This window comes from Pecten maximus, chromosome 11 (genome assembly GCF_902652985.1).
Source record: "Pecten maximus chromosome 11, xPecMax1.1, whole genome shotgun sequence".
In the NCBI taxonomy this organism is placed as follows: Eukaryota; Metazoa; Mollusca; class Bivalvia; order Pectinida; family Pectinidae; genus Pecten; species Pecten maximus.
Genome location: NC_047025.1, coordinates 29,716,034 through 29,740,422, shown reverse-complemented (window position 1 = coordinate 29,740,422; position 24,389 = coordinate 29,716,034). Strand labels below are relative to the sequence as shown.

The following is a 24,389-nucleotide window of genomic DNA, read 5'->3' as shown; positions in this document are numbered from 1 at the left end:
ATCAAGACCTTATACTGAAATCAAATCCATTGTCATCCATTGTCATATCAAGACCTTATACTGAAATCAAATCCATTTTCATATCAAGACCTTATACTGAAATCAAATCCATTGTCATATCAAGACCTTGTACTGAAATCAAATCCATTGCCATATCAAGACATTATACTGAAATCAAATCCATTGTCATATCAAGACCTTATACTGAAATCAAATCCATTGTCATATCAAGACATTACACTGAAATCAAATCCATTGTCATATCAAGAGCTTATACTGAAATCAGATCCATTGCCATATCAAAACATTATACTGAAATCAAATCCAATGTCATATCAAGACCTTAAATTGTGATAAAATAATCTATTGTCACATATTCTTGTCTCTATGACAGTGTCAGAGGTTAGCATAGGTTACTTACACAGCTAGAATAGTGGCCATTCTCCTCATCTTATCAGCGGCCATTTCACATCTGAGACCTTTAGTAATATACTCATTGGTCATTCAATGCATGGTCAGTTCAGTCACTCCAGCCAACTCTCCTTAAAACTGGACCCTGAGGACACTACCTCCCCCTCCCCTATTGATTTCTTATCAAAAAACACAAATTGATTTCCATGGCAACCTACCCAATGTTGAGTTGGTGTGGAGTGTCTGTCCTATAAAGGCTGGAGACAGACCATTACAAGATAGGACTTGATAGAGACAAACATTTTGTTCTTGCCGTTAATTTGTTAGAAGATATGGCTAAATTGAGACAAACACCTAAGTCTTGGTCATTAATTTGTTACCATGACAATCACGCTGGACACATTCCATAGATAACTAGATTTGAGGAGACAAGCACATTTGTCTTTATCCATCTCTCTCATATAAGGACCCATCAGTGATTGGGGATTATTGAGTGGATACACATTTAGTTAAGATTTTGTTCAACTTACAGGACAGAAATGAGTTTTGATTAAAGATGTGTATCATTTATTTTCTGTTTTAATTATATAGATGGAAACCACTATATGTGCATGGCCAGTCACCATTGTGGGGAATATCAATAAGCATCCTTGAGCATTTGAAAGGTTCTACTTACATTGCTAAGTAACCAATCACAGAACATAAATGGAAAAATAACACTAATTTAACTTTTATTTTCATAGTAAAAAGGTAGTGTGGTAAAACCAACACAGGAGGCGGAGGAGTCCAACGTCCTATCAGTAAAGGTAGGTGGATGTGATTTGTGATGGAATCCTAGGTGGATACCGAAGTATTCTAGCAGAGCTCCATAGACGAAAGGTAATCACAAATAGATAAGGGATGGAGCATCAACACAAAGGATTCCGTAAACTTGTAGGTTTTAATATGTTTACATGTTTCGGATGGCTAGGCCAACCGTCATCAGAACAATTTTACATTGGTAAAAGGATAGCTAAGGTGCAAATTACGGTTCAACAATCTGATTGTTACATTGTCACGTGATTAAACAATGGTATAATAAAGTGCCGGGAAAAGGCAAAGTAACTTGTGATGGACATAATGGAAATATGTTTATGGTTGGGATATTTAAAAATAGAAGATTACTGTTGAATAAAATTACATTAATAGGTTACAGTGTTTATGGCATCTTTGACTCTGTTAAATCACAACAAAACTAAAAACTGTAACCTATTAATGTAATTTTATTCAACAGTAATCTTCTATTTTTAAATATCCCAACCATAAACATATTTCCATTATGTCCGTAATTTGCACCTTAGCTATCCTTTTACCAAAATAAAATTGTTCTGATGACGGTTGGCCTAGCCATCCGAAACATGTAAACATATTAAAACCTACAACTTTACGGAATCCTTTGTGTTGATGCTCCATCCCTTATCTATTTGTTTTATTTTCATAGTTGTTGGACTCACGATTAATTTATCCCTGATTACCTCCCCTCGAGTGATGGGGAATACATCCCTGATTACCTCCCCTAGAAGTGATGGGTAATATATCCCTGATTATCTCCCCTTGAGTGATGGGTAATACATCCCTGATTATCTCCCCTTGAGTGATGGGTAATACATCCCTGATTACCTCCCCTTGAGTGATAGGTAATATATCTATAATTACCTCCCCTTGAGTGATGGGTAATACATCCCTGATTACCTCCCCTTGAGTGATGGGTAATATATCCCTGATTATCTCCCCTTGAGTGATAGGTAATATATCCCTGATTACCTCCCCCTAAGTGATGGGTAATATATGTCTCCCTTGACAATGCCTCACTTTTTGCCTTTAGTTGAGCGTTCGCCCCTGTGAGGAAGACTTTGGGTTCTGTCCCCTAGCCGAGACATACCAGAGTCTTTAAAAATGGTAGTTGCTACTCCTGCTTAGCGCTCAGCATATTTGGAGTGGGACGACTGGTTCGCCCGTTGTCAGTATAATGTGACCGGGTGGGGTGTGCTCCTGGGTGTCTTCGGCAGTATGCTTCAGTGAGGTAGCACTTTAAATCGGCAAAAGTTCCGGCCTATCACAAGGAGACTTAACACGAACATACCACAGCCTCCCAAAACACACATACGCACTCACAACACGCATGCATGTCGCACGCACGGGAGGCCGTCCTTAAATGACCTTAGCTGTTAATAGGACGTTAAACTAAATAAACCAAACCAAACCAATTGAATGATAGGAAATATATCCCTGCTTACCTCCTCCTGAGTGATGGTTAATATATCCCTGATTCCCTGCCCTTGAGTGATGGGGGAATATATTCCTGCTTATCTCCTCTTGAGTGATGGGTAATATTTCAATGACTAGCTCCTTGTGAGGGATGGGTAGTGGTTTGTGCCAATATACATAGTATATACAAACACTATTGAATACAGAGTTATAGGCCACTACCAGCTGGCCTGGCCACCTGGAGCCCTGGATACAGTTTGATCCCTGGTGTGCTGTACACAGTAAACTGCTGGACCATTGAACAAGACATGATTTATCACCAGCACAGACAGAGGTCATTGATGAACTGATTCTTTGTACCTCAGATAAATATACATAAAACAAACAAACAAAATATTGGTAAAATCACAGTCAATCTCGGACTGATTTGGATTGTTATAGAGACTGAACAAGCAGTAGGAGACCAGACAAATTAAGGACATTTCTCAAGTAGATACACCACCATATATTTACACCTACAGAACATAAAACAGACACTGATCCAGACACTACACATAAACTTAGGTATGTTTAAACAAAGGTATGTCTGATTGGTCAGCTCCACACCAAAACATTCAAATCAAAGCTACATCGCTATTTCTCCAGAATTTACAGGTCAAATCCAGCCCAGATCCTGACCTAGACAAGACCAGACCCAGACCCAGACCAAGCCTATACCCAGACCTAGACTAAGACAAGACCCAGACCCAGACAGGACCCAGACAAGACCCAGCCCCAGACCCAGACTAGACCAAATCCAGACTGACTAGACCCAGACCCAGGCAAGATCCAGACAAGACAAAGACCTAGACCCAGACCCAGACCCAGACAAGACCCAGACTAAAACCCAGACCCAGACCTAGACAAGACCCAGACAAGACCCGGGCCAAACCCAGACCAGACCCAGACCCAGACCAGACCAAACCCAGACCAGACCCAGACCCAGACCAGACCAAACCCAGACCAGACCCAGACCCAGACCAGACCAGACCCAGATAAGACTCAGACAAGATCAGACCCAGACCCAGACAAGACCCAGACCCAGACCAGACCAGACCCAGACAAGACCCATACCAGGCATTGAGACCAGACCCAGACCAGGCATTGAGACCAGACAAATCCATGCCACAATATAATATGATTTAAACTGGATGTGCATGTTAAATTTAATATTCTAAGACACAAAATCACAGTCACTATCTCAATAGTAAACACAAAATTGTGATAAAGAACAGTAACTCCTCCTTTACAGTCTGACAGAGAGTATTCCATACAAAACTGAATCCCTGAATCCAGTACAGAGATCACCATTTATAATACAGAGATCACACAGAGGTCAGGCCTCTACTGGAACATACTATTCTAATCATGTCTAACAGAAATGTACATTAATCCCATAATTCTCAACAAATTGCAGCACGTTCTGTAGCAGATGAATTGTCATCATCTATAGGCCATGCATGTAAAGGTCATGATAAGAACAATGACAATGACCAGACAATTGAGCTTCTCTAGCTTAGCACAAAAATCAAATTTTGATAGGATTTTGTTGAAAACTTAGATATTCAAATCTGAGAAAAGTAATTGAAAAAAAAATCTCTTTTACCTCATTTATCATGAATCTGTAATTTGATGAGCCTATGAATCCACCAGTATTCCACATTAAATGTAATGGGCTAATTTCACACACATCATCAGCCTGGACAGGTGTAACACATCATATCACACCTGTTGTGTTATGCCCCCAGAAAAATTCTGTACTAGTTAGCGATAACAACCTAACAACCCGGATTCAGAAATGACATCCCACACAAATATATTGATATCTATTTATTTATAACACAGCCACTCCACCCTCTATCTCTGTAAACATTGTTGGAATATTTCAGAAACAACCCCAAACAAGTTATCTTGATTTAGAGCCAAAGACACCCAAGGATACTCCAAACCTTTGGTGACACTATCACATCACAGGTAATTTATGAATCACTGTCTAAATTTTAGAGGCTTTTAAACATATTTCACATTATCTTGATTGTAAATTCTGATAAATATTGGCCACATGCAGGTAAAATTGTTTACAAATCAGTAATAAAGATGTTTTAAACACAGCTTATTGAAAAGATGAAACACATTATTATATAGTTTATTATATATTATTGTTAAATATTATATACAAATAAAGTCCATCGACAGGAATGTATGTCGGGGCCCAGTACTGGTGATTTATAGTGGTGTTCAGGGCACAGAACTGGTGATTTTAACTGGTGTTCAGGGCCAAGTAGTGGTAATTTAAAGTGGAGTTCATGCAGGGCCCAGTATTGGTAATTTAAAGTGGTGTTCAGGGCCCAGTATTGGTAATTTAAAATGGTGTTCAGGGCCGAGTTCTGGTAATTTAAAGTGGTGTTCAGGGCCGAGTTCTGGTAATTTAAAGTGGTGTTCAGGGCCCAGTACTGGTGATTTGAAGGGAGTTCAGGGCCCAGTACTGGTAATTTAAAGTGGTGTTCAGGGCCCAGTACTGGTAATTTAAAGTGGTGTTCAGGGCCCAGTACTGGTAATTTAAAGTGGTGTTCAGGGCCCAGTACTGGTAATTTATAGTGGTGTTCAGGCCCAGTACTGGTAATTTATAGTGGTGTTCAGGGCCCAGTATTGGTAATTTAAAGTGGAGTTCAGGGCCCAGTACTGGTAATTTAAAGTGGTGTTCAGGGCCCAGTACTGGTAATTTATAGTGGTGTTCAGGGCCCAGTACTGGTGATTTATACTGGTGTTCAGGCCCAGTACTGGTAATTTATAGTGGTGTTCAGGGCCCAGTACTGGTAATTTATAGTGGTGTTCAGGGCCCAGTATTGGTAATTTAAAGTGGAGTTCAGGGCCCAGTACTGGTAATTTAAAGTGGTGTTCAGGGCCCAGTATTGGTAATTTAAAGCATTCTCAGTTTAATGTTTGGGCCCAGTCATTCAACTCTTGGTCAAATTAATGTTTAATAATTCAAAGCACATTCAGTTTAATGTCTGGGTCCAATGTTTATAATGTTTGGGCCTATATGAAACATGGCCAGCTATGTTGTAAATCCAATCCAAAATGCCCACAACATTGATACCCTTTGAATCACCCCAAAGCTTTGAACAACTTAAACACTCAAATACATATATGTATACAGTTTTGATCAAAAATGCTAAAATTGAACATTACAACCACAAGCTTCAGGATCTGAACTATCTTGGTAAAAGCAAATAATAAAATTTTACTGTCAATTTTAACTCATTTGGAAATAAGAAAATTGTACTTTCAAAGAAATCATTAAGCTATGGATTGTACTACAGGTTTAGACAGCTTTGAAGTAATGATGTAACCTGTACTATCATGAATAAGAAGTGGAAATCCAACAACAATAGGTAGCTACTGGTATTCCATCGTCATTGACAAAGTGTATTGGACATTTACAGGGCTGTAATTATGACTGTCACACAGCATAGGAAACATAAAAGGCTCCAACAAATCAAATATGCATCTGTAATGAATTGGACCTGTTCAGCTAAAACCTTCCAGGTTCTAGAGCTTTAAATAAAATTTGCATGGTGCTAAATCTAATAATACTGTAAGTGAGGAGATTGGATGTGGAGTTGTGTGATCACACAGACTAGGACTGATGTTCTACATCCCTGCTACATGATTATTTGACAAGCCCACCACACAATTACTAGAGTCTGTAAATCCAGGTCCCCGTGACAAATGCTCTTACTGCATTTGCCTTAGGAATCGCCTTACAAGGAAGTTGGAAATCAGGCAAAGAATATCAAGTTAAGTCAGAATATTACACAACATATTTACTGATAGTGAATCCTTGGTATTCAGTACACTAAATAACGTGTGTTTAATGAAAATTTTAATTAAATTTGGTTCTTTTAAAGTACATCCTACATAATCACACAATTAGAGGGGCTCTGTAGGCTCTGTTTTGGATAGGAGTTTGGTATGTAATTACAAAATTAATTATGTAATTAAATTTTGGTTTTGTTAATAAAAGAAGATCTGTTACAGACAAAAGAATCATATAATTGAACGTGTGTTTTTTTTGTTTTTTGTTTTTTGAGTTCAATTATTTCGAAATTCTGATTAACAAGGTTCCATTGTAAAAATTGACTTACCATAGCTGAGTAATAGAACTTCTCAAATTCCTTTTGCTGAGCCCGGATTGCTTTTAGATTGTCAGCGAGGTGAACATAGCGCTGGAAGAATTCTTCTCCATTGCCCGACACCCAGGAAAGCACCTGTAATAGACAATACACTGTCAATTTCTGGACACAGGATCTTGTCGCTCTAAGAACTGTGGTTAGTCCCTGGACACAGGACCTTGTCAATTTTACGGTAAAACATAAAGCCTCAGTATAGGTCACTGTTGCAGTGATGGTAAACACACTTTGAAATGTCACCAGGTTTACTACCTTTGAACACAACCATCCAATAATCCCTGACCACAACCTCACGTACACACAGGAAATGATCAGCGCCATCTACATTTTAGGAGACAAAGTTTTCAAATTAAAATTTTAAATTCTTTCCTCTCTCTCTCTAAGTTCCTTTGGGGATAAGGATAGAAATGTTTCCAAATGAATTGGGTTCTCCTCAGTTCAGTAAGACACATTCATTCTCCTCAGTTCCGTGAGACACAATTCTCCTCAGTTCAGTAAGATACAATTCTCCTCAGTTCAGTAAGACACAATTCTCCTCAGTTCAGTAAGACACAATTCTCCTCAGTTCAGTAAGACACAATTCTCCTCAGTTCAGTAAGATACAATTCTCCTCAGTTCAGTAAGACACAATTCTCCTCAGTTCAGTAAGACACAATTCTCCTCAGTTCAGTAAGACACAATTCTCCTCAGTTCAGTAAGACACAATTCTCCTCAGTTCAGTAAGACACAATTCTCCTCAGTTCCGTAAGACACAATTTTCCTCAGTTCAGTAAGACACAATTCTCCTCAGTTCAGTAAGACACAATTCTCCTCAGTTCAGTAAGACACAATTTTCCTCAGTTCAGTAAGACACAATTCTCCTCCCAAATATTATATCATAGAAGTGGTACCAGGTATCTAGATATGATTGATTCACATTGTTAATTTTTTCTGAATATTGTTATCTACAAATACATAGCCACTAAAACAATCTACATAATCCTTGGTCAATTTCTACTACTTTTCAATGAAGTACTATCATTTTAAAACATCGCTGTACGTCAATGTGTACAACTTTTCAATGAAGTACTATCATTTTAAAACATATGTAGCTCGCTATCAAAGATCATTTCACCAAGGAAATTATCTTTTCCTATACTCTAGAATAAAGATGCTCCACTCTGATGTATGACACCCGTTAGCAGATGATTTCTGGCCAAAAACATCATAACAGCCTGCTCCCCTACCTTAATTCCCTCAAATCAATGAGGTAATTCCTGAAAAACACTTGTCTGTATCAAATATAATGTGAGCCTTATAACTTGTCTTCTCTAACTTCATCCAGAGGTGTCAATTATCATCTTCAGAACACAAACTTCTCACTCACATAAGTCCATGTTTACCAATTCACAGATTTCAACCCCATCTGTCTGGGGTGTAGGGTTACCATAGCTTCACCAGACCCTTGAGGAAGTCTGATTGGTCTAATGAGATTCGTACTTTAGGTATTACCTAGGCTAATGTTACTATCCCTCAGACTGTATACCATACATCTGTCTGTAACAGCCGGACTCTACACTTTAGGTATTACCTAGGCTAATGTTACTATCCCTCAGACTGTATACCATACATCTGTGTGTAACACTGCCGGACTCTGTGGATCTACAGGACTCTACATATTAACATTTCAAACATCCATGTTCTATCTTTACTTGCAGTAATCAGACAAATATAGTTACACTTTAGAGCTAAAATTGCAAAACAAAACATACATATTATATGATTATATGTCCCTTCTCCTCCTTTGTACAAACGGAGTGAAATTCAAAATGTGTCAGAAATTTTGTGAAAATAACAAATTTTTACAATTCAACTTCATAAAGTCAATTGTTAGACCCAAAAATAACCTACATAAAAAAATCGGCATCCTTAAATTGAAACCACTTTATGTTTGTATATAAATACAATGTATATATAAAGTGACTCATCAGGAATCGAGTCAAAAACTGAGGAGAATTTGCATATATATAGAACTCTACAAGACTTAAGCTTATCAAAACCACATAATTTTACAATAAAAACACACTTATACTTTCATATTATCATAACAATAAGTTTGTGATAAGCTTACAATACATTACAGAATCAGATGTTTTTCTTTAAAGTCTCCCCTCCTATTAAAGCACCCCATCATATGATACAGATCTGGCCACCGTACCTTATTATAAGCTTTATTATACTTTATTAAAATAAATGACTTAATTCACATCTGAGCTATACTCTTTATAAGTGTTAATATGTATCACAGACTGTTTATAAGAACTAGCAAAAATACATGGCTACCAGACCACGGAGTCTGATGGAAGAAAATCAACCTAAATACAGAGATCCAGGGGTCCCAGTGAAATCAACATGTCCTAAAAGTGTTAATTGTGTAATATATTTTATTATTTCAGTTATTTAACACATACTTTGAAACGTATTCTTAAACAGGTGTGAAGTATAGGGGCTGACATCTATTGATTTTCCTGATGAAACTGAATATTCTACATTTAACATAAAAAAGTTTCGTTTCTATAGCAACATGATTATAAACAAAATATCATGAAACTACAATGACATATTACAGAATACGGAGGCAAATTCAATTTCAAATTAAGAAATAAAAAAAAATTTGTTCACGTGCAGTACGTATCAATACAATTTAAGGAATTTTCCAAGGCATCCCCTGTCAGTATATATAGTCCCTCAGGAATATGTGTAGAAAACACTACTAAACTATATCTGACACAGACATCTATAGAATCTGGCAAAGCTCCATATTGACATTACTCTCAATACACAAAGATTTTAACAGACAATGACACGTTCCCCTTGTACTCCACATATTCTACCCATAAAAAGATGAAGCTAAAGAGTAGAATGTAGAAGACAGCTTTATTTGTTGCCTTGCCTACGGGACTGACCATCTAAAGTGACCGCCTGAAGAGATTGTCCATGCTGACTGTCAGTGTTAAAAGCTGGACTTAATCTGACTGTGTACTTAGTATGTAGGAAATTGTCTAGACAATGTTAATATTTGAGTTAATATTTCTCTGTTTGAATTATTGATCATAAGGTATTGTAATCTACGCTCCTCCAATGCTGGTAACAAATTATATATAGGCAGTGTCCTTCATAGGGTGACCAATATTACTGTAGTTTATAAATATCTTCAAACACAATTATCGGGCATTATTTATTCTCAGCAGTCAGCTTCATTCATACTTCTTGTACATTGTGTAAAATGACAGATCAGGATTCAATCCATCCTCAGTCTAGACAACACATTTACTTCAACATATGGTATCAACCTAAATCAAACGCCAACCGAACACAGACTATAATCGGTGAGACGAAACCAAGCAGTAGGCGGAGTCATACAGTCTGTAAACCAGTAACTAACAAACCAAAATCTAATTAAAGTCTTATATTCAAGTCAGAAAAATCAAATTTTGTATAATTATTCTTCTAAGAAGTAGTTATTTATTCATTTATATATTTTTGTATGTAACCCAGTCATTCAGCCATATACCAGATATATACCTAACAATTCCAACAATCCAATACAATTGTATACATGAAATATTCAAAATGCTCTCACAGATCAACAATAAATTCTAGAATAGTAAAAGAGAGATTGGAAAATCGTTTTTTTTTTTGTGACTAACTTCTAAGAAAAGCAGAGTAGTCTACCTTGGTACACTCTTCCTCGAACTCCCTCAGCTGTAGGCATTGTTCTAGCTTACAGAGACGACTGTCAGACAGACGGACAAGGCGGACGATCGTTGTCTGAAGGTTGTCATACAATTTGTTCATGCTCATCATGCTGTCCCTGGAGAAAAGATCAACTCAACATTAAACAAAAATGGCTGTAACTTGTCATTTATTTGTCAGTTATTTGGTTTTTTTTTTTTTTTAATTATGGAATTAAATATTTTAATGAGATTCAGTCAAAAATGAAGATTTAGTAGTGGCAGTAAAACGTGTGGACCTACCTATAGTCCTGGGAGTGAGACAGATAGACAGGTAGAGTAAAACGTGTGGACCTACCTATAGTCCTGGGAGTGAGACAGATAGACAGGTAGAGTAAAACGTGTGGACCTACCTATAGTCCTGGGAGTGAGACAGATAGACAGGTAGAGTAAAACGTGTGGACCTACCTATAGTCCTGGGAGTGAGACAGATAGACAGGTAGAGTAAAACGTGTGGACCTACCTATAGTCCTGGAGTGAGACAGATAGACAGGTAGAGTAAAACGTGTGGACCTACCTATAGTCCTGGGAGTGAGACAGATAGACAGGTAGAGTAAAACGTGTGGACCTACCTATAGTCCTGGGAGTGAGACAGATAGACAGGTAGAGTAAAACGTGTGGACCTACCTATAGTCCTGGGAGTGAGACAGATAGACAGGTAGAGTAAAACGTGTGGACCTACCTATAGTCCTGGGAGTGAGACAGATAGACAGGTAGAGTAAAACGTGTGGACCTACCTATAGTCCTGGGAGTGAGACAGATAGACAGGTAGAGTAAAACGTGTGGACCTACCTATAGTCCTGGGAGTGAGACAGATAGACAGGTAGAGTAAAACGTGTGGACCTACCTATAGTCCTGGGAGTGAGACAGATAGACAGGTAGAGTAAAACGTGTGGACCTACCTATAGTCCTGGGAGTGAGACAGATAGACAGGTAGAGTAAAACGTGTGGACCTACCTATAGTCCTGGGAGTGAGACAGATAGACAGGTAGAGTAAAACGTGTGGACCTACCTATAGTCCTGGGAGTGAGACAGATAGACAGGTAGAGTATAACGTGTGGACCTACCTATAGTCCTGGGAGTGAGACAAATAGACAGGTAGAGTAAAACGTGTGGACCTACCTATAGTCCTGGGAGTGAGACAAATAGACAGCCTCTCTCTGAAGACAGTTGATTACTCCTTCTCCATCAGTTTGAACCGACATGAGACGGTGATCGTCAAACACAGACTTGATGAGTTGTTCATGGTGTTCTATCAGCTCATTGGCTTGCTTCGTTGTCCTGGGAACACCTCCAGCATCTGTCAGGTCCTGCATGATACACACCAAATATTTGGCTGCAGCCTGTAGCTTTGACACAAAAGGATCCAGTTTCTGAAAGAAAAAAATAAACAAGGTTTAATATCAAATGTTTTGGTCAAATTGGTTTGATTTGATTTTTGTTACACACCAATGATCGAGTTCTATAAATAGCAACTGAACACATTTTAGACTTCATTATTTTTTTCTGAAAATTAAATTTATAGACAAGCACAATTAATATATTTTATTTCAATCCCCAGAATTCAGATTATCTTGATCTACATTTGATCCCCATTAAACAATATTTTATCCAGTATAATTACCATTTGGAATCGTATCCAGTCGTCGTGGCTATAGGTGAAGTGGCCATCCAGTGCTACAGGGATACTGTCTGGTAACATGTACGTGTGTAAGGCCTTCATAGATACCAGGACTTCCAACTGTAGATCAAAATATAAACATATAGAGTTCTGATAAGAATAGGTAGAATTAGATTAACACCTATAAATTATGTATAACTTATAAGTTACAATTTGTATCAACAAAAATCCTGTGTATAATTAAGAAATAATTAACGATGATTCGTGTATTGTTGCAGGATAACCAACGAGGACGAGGATATTTTGCAATTAAATTAATAACAAAGGCCGCAGGCCTGAGTTATTAATTAAAATTGCAAAATATCCGAGTCCGAGTTGTATATCCTGCAACAATACACGAGTCAAAGTTGATTATTTCTATTCTACCATGTACTGTTTAGTTCTGAGATCGACCTCTTTCTAATAGAAAAAAAGCAAAGAAACCCCGAGAAAACCTTGTAATTTATTTCTGGAGTATTGCATTATTTGTTGATGAAATATACAGGCAATACAGTACTACGATCAAGAGCATCTATTATATGGCATTGATTTGAAAAAAAAAGGATAAACAAAATTTTTTAAAAAGGGGGGGGCCTCCGTAGGATTCGAACTCGCATCGTGATAAAAAATTATTGAATGACTAACCCATTAGCCCCACTCGGCTATAGTAACCTTTTATAAAATGTGTGAATATTAGATATATAAAATTGTAACAGCCGTGACTCACTACCGTGTATTATTGGCACGAGCGTGGGTTATTGGAAAATAATACATGGTTTTAAACCAATCAAAACTGGCGTTACATAGCAAACATGGTAGAATGACACATAATCTATAGTCCAGTCATACTGAGGTAATATCACATGTACAAAATGGAAACGGTTCATTATGGATTTAAATGCAGTATCTTTTAAAATCTACATAAACATATTTCGAGACAAATAGTATGTCTTTTTTCACATGAAAAGGTTGATAATTTAAAATTGATTCCTACTTCTGGAGACACTAACTATCAAAACTAGAGATCAGCTGGAGTTACTCCCCTTACATCAACCAATTCCTTTTTTCCAGGACTTCTTAATTTAAATCCTTGTAAAAGATATTAATAATTACATATTTTATGACAAATTCATCAGTGACCATCCTTCTCACTGAAAGTTGACTAGAAAATGTCTGTAAGTCATAAATGCCCCCGCTGCCAGTTGACACCTCGAGGATCAGATCAGCAGTTCCTGAGATTAGCTAGTTACACTACATTGGGACGGGACAGGACAGGACGGGACAAGACATAATATGACGGAATGGGATGAAAAGGTCATGGGTAACATTATATGCTCCCCCTCCCCCTTCATGGAGGGGGCTTAAAACACAAATGGTCAAGAATAAAGACAACTCTTCATATAAAAAAATCCCAACAAGTTTCACTGCATTCATGTTTATGCATTGATATTGTAACAAATTATCATGGTTAATATTCATTTATATATATATATATCAGACTGTCTATTGACTTAAGCATGTTGAGGGAGGCCTAAAAGGGGGAATGGACTTTATACTGGGCATCCTCCAGTAATGCAATGGAGATTGTCAAATGCTGGGAGTGAGCTTCATTCAGAGCGTAGGGTTAATCCCAGATGACTACGGTACTGGAGCTGTGTTTAATCTGGCTTGTGTTTCCTAAAACACTGAATTGTCAGTGTTAATGAGGGAACTTCATACAATTAGTGATGGGTAGAAATAAATGCTTTAAAGTACAATTAGGCTCGTAACCCATCAGTACAAAAGCTTTATTAGTAATGTCAGTGAATGGCCAAACTGAGGATTTCATTGGTCAGTTAAAACATACATACCCTGAATGTGGCCAATGGGTCATACACGGGAGATTTCTTCACCAGTGGTTCTGATATTTCATTGGCTAGCATATAGACAGCTGACAAGGCTCCTGGACAGTTACCCTGGTAACAAAAACACATTAAATACAGCTTTGGCTTTCACACTGATGATCTGGGTACAGCATGAATATTACATGACAAGAGGGTCTACCATTAGCTTCACCAGACAAGACATCGTCAATACTTAACTCATGATGGAGGTGACAAATAAAGAATGGCTCTGTATGCAAAAAGACTTAACATTATAGCATTCATAGCTGACTTCAGGGCTTGGATCTTTATGGAATGTACATAATTTAAACCTGTCATTGTGATGGTCTGAAGATTTCTTTCCTTTTTTCAGCTATGTTGTGTTTCTTTCAAAAACAGAACATAAACATACAATATTAAATAGGCTGTTCTGAAACAATATTTTCACAAAGGGATAGTTCTGTTACTATTTTCAGAGATTGGAGTAGAAACTAGTTGATCAAAGTTATGACAATTTCAAATCTGAAGGAACTACACATTGAAGTTTGACCTCTGACCCCTGAATATTGTGTTACCTGTAATAGATACATTGTCTCCAGCAGCGTGTTGACTGTAGAACTGGACGCTCCCTGAATGTCAGCCACTATCTTAAGACCCTTCTTCTGAACATCCTCCCTGCAATAAAAACAGTTTTCTTTCAGTTATTAATTTATTTCAATAGCTCGATATCAGATGTAATAAAAGATTATGATAGTAATGTATGATAACAAGCTATTATATCATTGTTTCCTAAAAGTCTAATTATATCAAAACATACATACAACAGAAAGTAAGGAAGGCTTAATGGGGATGGAGAGGAAGGCTTAACTGGGGACTGATAGGGTTTACCTGGGGACTGAGAGGAAGGTTTACCTGGGGACTGAGAGGAAGGTTTACCTGGGGACTGAGAGGAAGACTTACCTGGGGACAGAGAGGAAGGTTTACCTGGGGACTGAGAGGAAGGTTTACCTGGGGACTGAGAGGAAGGTTTACCTGGGGACTGAGAGGAAGGTTTACCTGGGGACTGAGAGGAAGGCTTACCTGGGGACTGAGAGGAAGGTTTACCTGGGGACTAAGATGAATGCTTACCTGGGGACTGAGAGGAAGGTTTACCTGGGGACTGAGAGGAAGGCTTACCTGGGGACTGAGAGGAAGACTTACCTGGGGACTGAGAGGAAGGCTTACCTGGGGACTGAGAGGAAGGCTTACCTGGGGACTGAGAGGAAGGCTTACCTGGGGACTGAGAGGAAGACTTACTTGGGGACTGAGAGGAAGGCTTACCTGGGGATTGAGAGGAAGGCTTACCTGGGGACTGAGAGGAAGGCTTACCTGGGGACTGAGAGGAAGGTTTACCTGGGGACTGAGAGGAAGGTTTACCTGGGGACTGAGAGGAAGGCTTACCTGGGGACTGAGAGGAAGGTTTACCTGGGGACTGAGAGGAAGGTTTACCTGGGGACTGAGAGGAAGGCTTACCTGGGGACTGAGAGGAAGGTTTACCTGGGGACTGAGAGGAAGACTTACCTGGGGACTGAGAGGAAGGTTTACCTGGGGACTAAGATGAATGCTTACCTGGGGACTGAGAGGAAGGTTTACCTGGGGACTAAGATGAAGGCTTACCTGGGGACTGAGAGGAAGGCTTACCTGGGGACTGAGAGGAAGGCTTACCTGGGGACTGAGAGGAAGGCTTACCTGGGGACTGAGAGGAAGGCTTACCTGGGGACTGAGAGGAAGGTTTACCTGGGGACTGAGAGGAAGACTTACCTGGGGACTGAGAGGAAGGTTTACCTGGGGACTGAGAGGAAGGCTTACCTGGGGATTGAGAGGAAGGCTTACCTGGGGATTGAGAGGAAGACTTACATGGGGACTGGGGACTTGGTACTGGGGACTTGGGGGCTGATAGAAAATTTTACCTGGAATCTGATATAAAACCTTACCTTGGTACTGAGCGGTAATACAGTAAGGTACGGGCTAGCTCCACACTGGATACTTTCTGTAGCTGCCATAAGGAACTCCTGGTGAAGATGAACACAATGGCACTGCCATCAATGTCACGTGACCCTGTCAAAGAGAAGGTTAGATATGTAAACCATCAAAAATCTTACTGAATCACTTTTATATGTAGACATCTCACACTATCAATTTTATGTTGACATCTCAAACTATCAATTTTATGTTGACATCTCAAACTATCAATTTTATGTTGACATCTCAAACTATCAATTTTATGATGACATGTCACACTATCAATTTTATGATGACGTCACACATTACCAATTTTATGTTGAAATCTCACATTATCAATTTTATGATGACACGTCACACTACCAATTTTATGATGACGTCACACTATCAATTTTATGCTGACATCACACATTACCAATTTTATGTTGAAATCTCACATTATCAATTTTATGATGACACGTCACACTACCAATTTTCTATAAAACGCCTATATAACCATTGATAGGTATGAGTTATACCCAGATGTCCGGTGTTGTGTAGTATCAACATCACCGGTAAATCTAGTGAATTAATCAATTGTTCTTTTTTTTATTAGTATGTATATGTAGGTACTTTTTCATTTATAAAAGTGCAAGGGACACAACAGAAAATGATTCAACACAAGGAAATGACTTGTTGTTTGTGAACGATATGGTATAGACAGTCAGCTGGTTTTGTTTGTCAGCCAGAGACAGTAAACAATATAGATGATGGTTCAAGGTTAGGGAACAGGGAACTCAGACCACATCCAGAAACAACACAATGTCATTGATCTGGACCCCCCCCCCCCCCCCCCCCCGCATAATTTACAAGGAAAGGCCAAATAGCTTGTGAGTTTTGTTGCCTATGTGGACAGACATAGTAAACTGTAGCCTATATGAACATAAAGTGAGCTTTAAGAAGATTTATAGACAGATTGAGTGAGCTAGATAGCCTAGATAGTGAGCTTTGTATCATACATGGACAGATTAAGAGCACTATATGTAGTCATGATAATGAGTTTTATATCCTAAATGGATATATAGTGAGCTATGTAGCCAGTATATGGAGAGATAGGGAGTTTTGTAGCATACCCATATGGAGATATATAGTGAGCTAGATAGCTTATATGGATATATAGTGAGCTATGTAGCCAGTATATGGATAGATAGTGAGTTTTGAAGTATATACGGAGATATAGTGAGCTAGATAAATTTTATGGACAGATAGTGAACTAGATATCCTATGATGACAGGTTGAGGTAGGAGAGCTGCACTTTAAAGACCAATTTCCCCAGTGCATGTCTGGCCTAACTCCAGTAACATGTCAGATTTATGGCCAGTTACTTAATGTTAGCATGATATAAGATGAAATTAGGATCGTAGGAGAAGGCCTCAGGCTATGGATATTGCATGTCTAAAACAGATAGAACACCTAATAATGTTATATCTCATGACTGTAACTGACCACCTCGATGCCAAGAGCTCATCAAGGAAACAAAAAATAACACTTTGGTTTGGTATCACCTGGCCAGCCACTAAAAGCAGCAACACAAAGCATTTTTATGTTTCTATAAAAACTTGGCTGGAATCCTGTAAACAGCAATCTGGCAGGTATTATTAGTGCACTTAACCCTAAATGATCTACAGTCATTGTCACTACTGAAACCATACTAGGTGTTTACATTGTGTCACCATATGAATTAATTGTCTCACTATATTTGGTACCCACATCTTCTCACTACATGTGGTGCCCACACTACATCATGATGTGGTGCCCACACAGAACTCACTACTTGTGGTGCCCACACACTAGCTCACTACTTGTGGTGCCTACACTTCCTCACTACATGTAGTGCCCACACTGCCTCACTTCTTGTGGTGCCCACACTGCCTCACTACATGTGGTGCCCACACTGCCTCACTACATGTGGTGCCCACACTGCCTCACTACATGTGGTGCCCACACTTCCTCACTACATGTGGTGCCCACACTTCCTCGCTACATGTTGACTGCCCTCATTGACTCACTAATGGTGTAGCTCTTTGTCTCATTTTACCAGTGAAGACCACTAAATGAGTTACCGGTGTGCTCTCATTGACTCACCAATGTCAGTAATTCTGTCTAAATGAAATCATTCTGTACAAACTTAACGGAAAGCTGGTGTCTAGTCGACAAGGAATCCTTTTGAAGAGTTAACTGTCAATTAACCTAGATCTGCGCAAGTCTACCTGTTTACATCAATCTAAAGGAAAATGTCGTTAGGAACCTTGTACAGGTAAATTACTGATAGAAAGAAGATACAATTATCCCTTCAACAAACCAATCTGAGGTCATTAGCTCAGAGACACAAACAGGAATAAGCAATTATAGGTAGGGATTCCTCATTATATGTTTTAATTGTGGTATAGGGGTGTATTAAAGTGATACTCATACCACATACAATAGAAGTATCTGTATACACCTCCGATATGAGCAGATAGAGAATTGTTACTCTAGGAGAATGGCATTGCAGAGGTGCTGGGGGGGGGGGGGGGGTCAATGGATTCCCACTTAATGGATCAAAAGAATTCTTTTCATAGTAACTGTAATGCAACTCAACTCTAATTTTTGTGATATGTTTTAACCCCAAAAACCGTCATCAAAATTCTCACATGTATATCAGTGTATATAGCTACCTTCTACAGATGGGTCACTTTACGAGAAAATGATGAATGAAACATCAATTCCTTTGGAGTTAGGAGAAAACCCAGTATTAAGAGACTAGGTTTTGATACATCCCCTCTGAGTAAGAACAGAAGGTGATTATGTTGGTGATTAAGATGTGTGATGGTAGTACTGATAACCAGGTGTTTGAGACACAGTCTTCCGAGTATACCAAAAACATGTGTAAGATTCAGATCAACGTCACAAACATGTCAAAGACTTTGATCATGACATACAAACATGTACAATGCTCAGAACATACAAAGACGTACTCCTCTTCTCCTCAGAGACATACATATTATACTCAGATCATGCAAACAGGTAAAAGACTTAGACCATATGAAGAGGCAAAAGAATCTGATCATACAAACATGTACAAGACCCTGATCCAAGAAGATCACTAAAACCTTCATAAAAGAGTTATAAGGTTGTCAAATGAATTTGTAAGCATACAAACTGCATGTGGTATACATTGCTGCTCAATAATGTATCCTTTCATAATGGGACAAAGTCAACCAAAGACATATCTCTATCTACAGTAATGGCAGGACTGTAACTTGTAATACCATACAGGACTAACACCTGCAGATTGTACCACTGCACAACAATCCTATACTTTACTGACCAAATGACCACAAAACCAATTTGGACACTTTTACTACGGTGGTCACACATATACCTGTCCATCAGTTTGGTACAATTATACCTGTATACCAGGTAGGCCTTTTGTTTACGGTCTGTTTATCATCAGACTGTTATCACCTCCAGCTACTTTTCTGCTTTGATCTCTTTTCTCCGATGATATGCATTACTTACAATTTGTGGAATGATGGCATTCCACACTTTGCCCGAGTTACCTGACAATAATATCTTTTGATAATAGATTTTTATTTTAATGTAAATCACTGCCATATTTTTATATGATGGCAAACATTTTAGTGTCATTACTTTTGCTTCATGAGAAACATAGTTATAGTATTGTTTAATGACAAACTGTCATCCATTTGCTCATCCTTGATACTCCAAGGGCTGTGATCACATTTTGTAACTCCTGGAGTATCCGGATGACATTGCTTCATGACAAACATTGCTGTTCTTTTGCTTAATAGCAAAAAATGCCAAACTTATTTGATTGCAAACAAAGTCATACCCTTGCATGATGGCAAGCATTGTCAATCATACTTTTCCTTAATGACCTTTACCGACCTATAGATAAACCATACTAGTTTGACCTTTACCGACCTATAGATAAACCATACTAGTTTGACCTTTACCGACCTATAGATAAACCATACTAGTTTGACCTTTACCGACCTATAGATAAACCATAGTAGTTTGACCTTTACCGACCTATAGATAAACCATAGTAGTTTGACCTTTACCGACCTATAGATAAACCATACTAGTTTGACCTTTACAGACCTATAGATAAACCATAGTAGTTTGACCTTTACGGACATATAAATAAACCATAGTAGTTTGACCTTTACCGACATATAGATAAACCATAGTAGTTTGACCTTTACGGACATATAGATAAACCATAGTAGTTTGACCTTTACGGACATATAGATAAACCATAGTAGTTTGACCTTTACCGACATATAGATAAACCATAGTAGTTTGACCTTTACAGACATATAGATAAACCATAGTAGTTTGACCTTTACGGACATATAGATAAACCATAGTAGTTTGACCTTTACCGACCTATAGATAAACCATACTAGTTTGACCTTTACGGACATATAGATAAACCATAGTAGTTTGACCTTTACGGACATATAGATAAACCATAGTAGTTTGACCTTTACCGACATATAGATAAACCATACTAGTTTGACCTTTACCGACCTATAGATAAACCATAGTAGTTTGACCTTTACCGACATATAGATAAACCATAGTAGTTTGACCTTTACCGACATATAGATAAACCATAGTAGTTTGACCTTTACGGACATATAGATAAACCATAGTAGTTTGACCTTTACCGACCTATAGATAAACCATACTAGTTTGACCTTTACGGACATATAGATAAACCATAGTAGTTTGACCTTTACGGACATATAGATAAACCATAGTAGTTTGACCTTTACCGACATATAGATAAACCATACTAGTTTGACCTTTACCGACCTATAGATAAACCATAGTAGTTTGACCTTTACCGACCTATAGATAAACCATAGTAGTTTGACCTTTACCGACCTATAGATAAACCATAGTAGTTTGACCTTTACCGACATATAGATAAACCATACTAGTTTGTATTTTAGTATGACTGACACAGAATACTGACTGAACAGCCTGTGTATCCAGCTGTCCACAAGTCAAAGACACCAGGAAGGAGATGGGAATTGATTAGGTGTTAATTAGTCTGTCTCCAGAGAGCACTGAGAAGTTGACCAGTGAATGTGCCAGCTGGTCAATCAATCTGGACATTAGGGAATGGCTGGAGGAGAAGAGATGACCATTTAGTGTGTTTAATTCTCTGGTATTGATTAGTAAGCTCCTGTGATTTGTTTGTAACACAAAGGGAGGAGTGCTGGTCACTTCTGTGTATTGGACAGCGTTAAGGACTATAAATTAGCTGATGGATGAAACTGGACACAAAATTAATTGATCTTTTGACCTTAAAGGATATTAAGGTTTTTCTTGTTACCAGCACATGTAAAAAAGTCATTGGTGTTAAAAACCTTGGGTAGTCACTATACTTCTGGGCCCAGTTGTTCAAAAGGTGATTATAGGCTGATCACAGTTTAACAGCTTCTTGTATTTCTTTGTAGATGATGACAATTAGTCACACCAGTGACATAGGTTAGACTTATTTAATGCTGGATTCCAATGATTTTTTTTTTTTACCAAATAAAACTTTTTTTTACCTTACATTATTCTTGTCTCAATTTTGATCATATTTAGAAATATAATGTAATGTAATATTCAGAAAAAATAGCATACTATTATATTTGACCACACACAACATTTATACTGATCTGTTCTATATATTATGTAGAGAAAGCAACCCCAGCCCATATATGTGACATTTATTTTACTTCCACAACACCAAATTATATCCATACATTTTTCTTCAGTTATAATTTACCAGACATACAAGAATTTGTTGATAACCACTTTAATTGGAAATATGTTCACCACCCTTGTTTAAGACAGAATTTTGCTACTGGTCAATCATCGGTCAATCAGTTTTTGGACCACTGGACATTGGTTTTGCTGATTAGGAACAAAGGCATGCTCAGCTGTGGTCATTCCAGTAAACTGACACTGGGGGCCATAATTAGTGCAGCACTTGGACAATGGCTGTACTCTACAGAATCTCTCAATCTACAATCAAGTGTTCTGCTATAGACATGCAATTCACATCGTTTGCATATCTGAGTGTGTGAAAATCAGTGTATAATGGAAAAGGGGATTTATTATTGATTCTTTTATTGTCTATTAGATACAGTAGCAGGCCAAGACAAATTATCCTTTGGGATTAGTTCAGACGAGGTGAATGACAAGGGAAGGGAGGGGAGAGGAGTAGGGGAGTGGGGAAAGGGGAGAGGGGGAGAGGGAAGGGAGGGAGGGGAGTGGGGGAAGAGAAGAGGGGAGAGGGAAGGGATGGGGAGGGGAATGGGGGAAGAGGAGAGGGGGAGAAGGAAGGGGTGGGTGGGGAGGGCGAGGAGGGAAGGAGGGAGTGGGGAATGAGGAAGAGGAGAGGGAGAGGGAAGGAATGGGGAGGGAGGGGAATGGGGGAAGAGGAGAGGGGAGAGGGAAGGAATGGGGAGGGAAGTGGGGGAATGGGAAGAGGAGAGGGGAGAGGGAAGGGAGGGGAGGGGAGTGGGGGAAGAGGAGAGGGGAGAGGGAAGGGAGGGGAGGGGAGTGGGGGAATGGGGGAAGAGGAGAGGGGAGAGGGAAGGGAGGGGAGGGGAGTGGGGGAAGAGGAGAGGGGAGAGGGAAGGGAGGGGAGAGGGAAGGGAGGGTGGAGGGAAGTGGGGGAATGGGGGAAGAGGAGAGGGGGGAAGGAAGGGATGGGGAGGGTAATGGGGGGAAAGGAGAGGGGGAGAGGGAAGGGAGGGGAGAGGGAAAGGAGGAGTGAAGGCAAGGGATGGGGAGGGAAGTTAGTCAGAGGAGGGAGATCTAGTGTCTTTAGGGTAAAGGGGATTAGGGAATATCCTTTACAACCACTGAACCCATTTTCCATCTTTGATTAAATCCCATCTAATCAAAATGTAATCATTCAAATAAACTAATGAGTACCTGGCCACAAGGAGCTACAGAGATCTTCAAAAGTATATTTTTGTTTGCCATTACAAAAAGTTGGACATACCAATAAGATATGAACCAAATTCATACACATTTCAGATTTTGTACAAGCACAACATGCAGGCACCTTTAAGAAATATTGAAATAAATAAGTACAGCTGTACTTGATCATTTTCACAAAAACATTTCAAATCAAGGAAAATAAATGCATAAATATTGAGAAACTTTGAAAACCAGACTTCATTTATATACTACTTAGTACGTTAGGATCCTTATGTTTGTTTACTCTTGTCCCAACAAGCCATCTTCTCTCTGTGAGAGAATACCCCGTCCCTGATATATACATACCCCGTCCCGATATATACATACCCCGTACCCTGATATACATGCCCACTGACCAAAGGTGACTCAGAAAGTAAACATTAAGCCTAGAAAGAAAGGTATGAAATGTTGACAAACAATCTCAATGAGGAGTGACCACCCTATCAATATTATCTAGTCAGTAAGTGAATTCCTATCTTAATGGTACCGATGAGAGATTAAAGGAAACATTTAAAATGCTGAAGAATTTGTGGATAAAGCAATCCTGGACACACTTTCTAAAAAATTGTTAGCTTAATTGGAAAAAACTCATTTTTTAAATAAATTAAGTTATTTAAAATGCTAAAGCTAATTACTAGTAGTTGAACTATTTATGAGCTTCACCCCCAATATGGGCTTTAGCAAGAAAAATCAAGGGAAAGACATTTATTAGTGAATGAAGCTCCAAAACCATGATATAAGTAATAAAGACATACTGTATTGAAGAAAATCAAGTCATTCTATGGTTGGACATGTATTGAAGGGAATCAAGTCATTGTATGGTTAGACATTTATTGAAGGGAATCAAGTCATTGTATGGTTAGACATGTATTGAAGGGAATCAAGTCATTGTATGGTTAGACATGTATTGAAGGGAATCAAGTCATTGTATGGTTAGACATGTATTGAAGAGAATCAAGTCATTGTATGGTTAGACATGTATTGAAGGGAATCAAGTCATTGTATGGTTAGACATGTATTGAAGGGAATCAAGTCATTGTATGGTTAGACATGTATTGAAGTGAATCAAGTCATTGTATGGTTAGACATGTATTGAAGTGAATCAAGTCATTGTATGGTTAGACATGTATTGAAGGGAATCAAGTCATTGTATGGTTAGACATGT

At 38.6% G+C, this 24,389-nt stretch overlaps 1 protein-coding gene across 6 annotated transcripts in view; it reads right to left on the bottom strand.

Moving 5' to 3' along the window:
- LOC117337627 (puratrophin-1-like) overlaps positions 1–24,389 on the bottom strand; it is a 131,444-nt gene that overhangs the window by 31,703 nt on the left and 75,352 nt on the right. For all 6 annotated transcript variants that reach the window (XR_004534877.1, XR_004534878.1, XR_004534879.1 and 3 more), the window contains 7 exons: positions 16,159–16,282; positions 14,761–14,860; positions 14,174–14,278; positions 12,288–12,404; positions 11,786–12,036; positions 10,605–10,743; positions 6,846–6,968 (listed from right to left, as the gene is read on the bottom strand). Coding sequence is in view for 2 of the 6 variants with exons in the window: in XM_033898703.1 (XP_033754594.1) it covers positions 6,846–6,968; positions 10,605–10,743; positions 11,786–12,036; positions 12,288–12,404; positions 14,174–14,278; positions 14,761–14,860; positions 16,159–16,282 (959 nt within the window). In the remaining 4 variants the exon portion in view is untranslated. The remainder of the gene's footprint in view (positions 1–6,845; positions 6,969–10,604; positions 10,744–11,785; positions 12,037–12,287; positions 12,405–14,173; positions 14,279–14,760; positions 14,861–16,158; positions 16,283–24,389) is intronic.